Below are 1096 nucleotides of genomic sequence, written 5' to 3' on the forward strand. Positions count from 1 at the left end.
GTATTAAAAGAAAATTCCTTGTCACTGTGTACACTGTTCTTAAACCAAAGAAGACTTAAACAGGTGAACATATTCATAGGAATACGATACCAATTTGCTATGCTTGCTCGGAATTGTTCTGGAATTATCTGACTTCGAAGGTACCCTATTGCTGGGAAGTACATTCCCACAGCAACTTCATATAGGAGAAAAGCAAAGAAAGCAACTAATGTATATTTTCCTGTATCTTGTGGATATAAGGAGACCATTTTCATTGCTCCAGCTGACAGGATTATGGCAACAAGAGCAAGGAAAAATGACATACGTAGCAGATGTTCTGCCAAGCAATTTCGTGCTAGAAGGAATGAATATATAGATGAACCAATCATGATACAAAGCATGAAACATGAGAAGACAATCCCTAGTGGAGGCCTTAATGGTTCAAGGGCTGGTGTCCAAAGGAACACAAAAGTGTACATCACTGATTCAAAGAGTGATTGGATTATTCCTAAACATAAAACTGAACTACTTCGTGTTCTAAAAATAGCTTCAAGTGAAGCACAACTGTAATTAAGAGCGTAGGTAGATTTAATGTCATTTTCCTCCCACATGTACATTGTTACAAATGCTGATATTAAAAAACAGGGTACTGCAATCATGAATGGAGAGAGAGGACCAAACTGGGCCCATTCTGCAGCAATGTTTGACACAACACCAGCAAAAATTGCAAGAACACCATTATAAAACGTTGCTTTAGCCAATGTTAAGTTGATCCACTGATGTGGAAAGTGGAATTTCTGGCTGTGCTGGTGAACATACCATGCTTCGAATGTTGAGAAAAAGATGGAGGTGCAGATTCCACCCAGAATACGTCCTATCATCAAAACGGAGAACACTGGGGAAGCTTTGGTGAGGCATGAGATGGCATAAAGAAAACTATATGCAATGCATAATCTCCTGCGGCCAAACTTGTCTGCTAGGATCCCAACCTGCAAGGAAGCATATATCTGACATAAATGTACAAAACTAATGTTTCTGGACTTATAGAAATATGTGTACATTTTTTCAAATGCATGTATCTCATTATTTTGCCATAGAATTATGATAGAAGTATTGG

The 1096-nt window shown here is 38.2% G+C and overlaps 1 protein-coding gene across 1 annotated transcript; it reads right to left on the bottom strand.

Moving 5' to 3' along the window:
* Positions 1-11: 11 nt before the first annotated feature.
* On the bottom strand, positions 12-989 carry LOC117283153 (molybdate-anion transporter-like; the record flags this gene model as incomplete). The annotated part of the gene is given in 1 exon segment (XM_033755730.1): positions 12-989. A coding segment is annotated over 1 exon segment (849 nt), but the record flags the coding sequence as incomplete, so codon positions are not given.
* Between the last annotated feature and the right edge of the window lie 107 nt (positions 990-1096).

The sequence above is a fragment of the Cryptotermes secundus genome, unplaced genomic scaffold, assembly GCF_002891405.2.
Source record: "Cryptotermes secundus unplaced genomic scaffold, Csec_1.0 C38439626, whole genome shotgun sequence".
NCBI lineage: Eukaryota > Metazoa > Arthropoda > Insecta > Blattodea > Kalotermitidae > Cryptotermes > Cryptotermes secundus.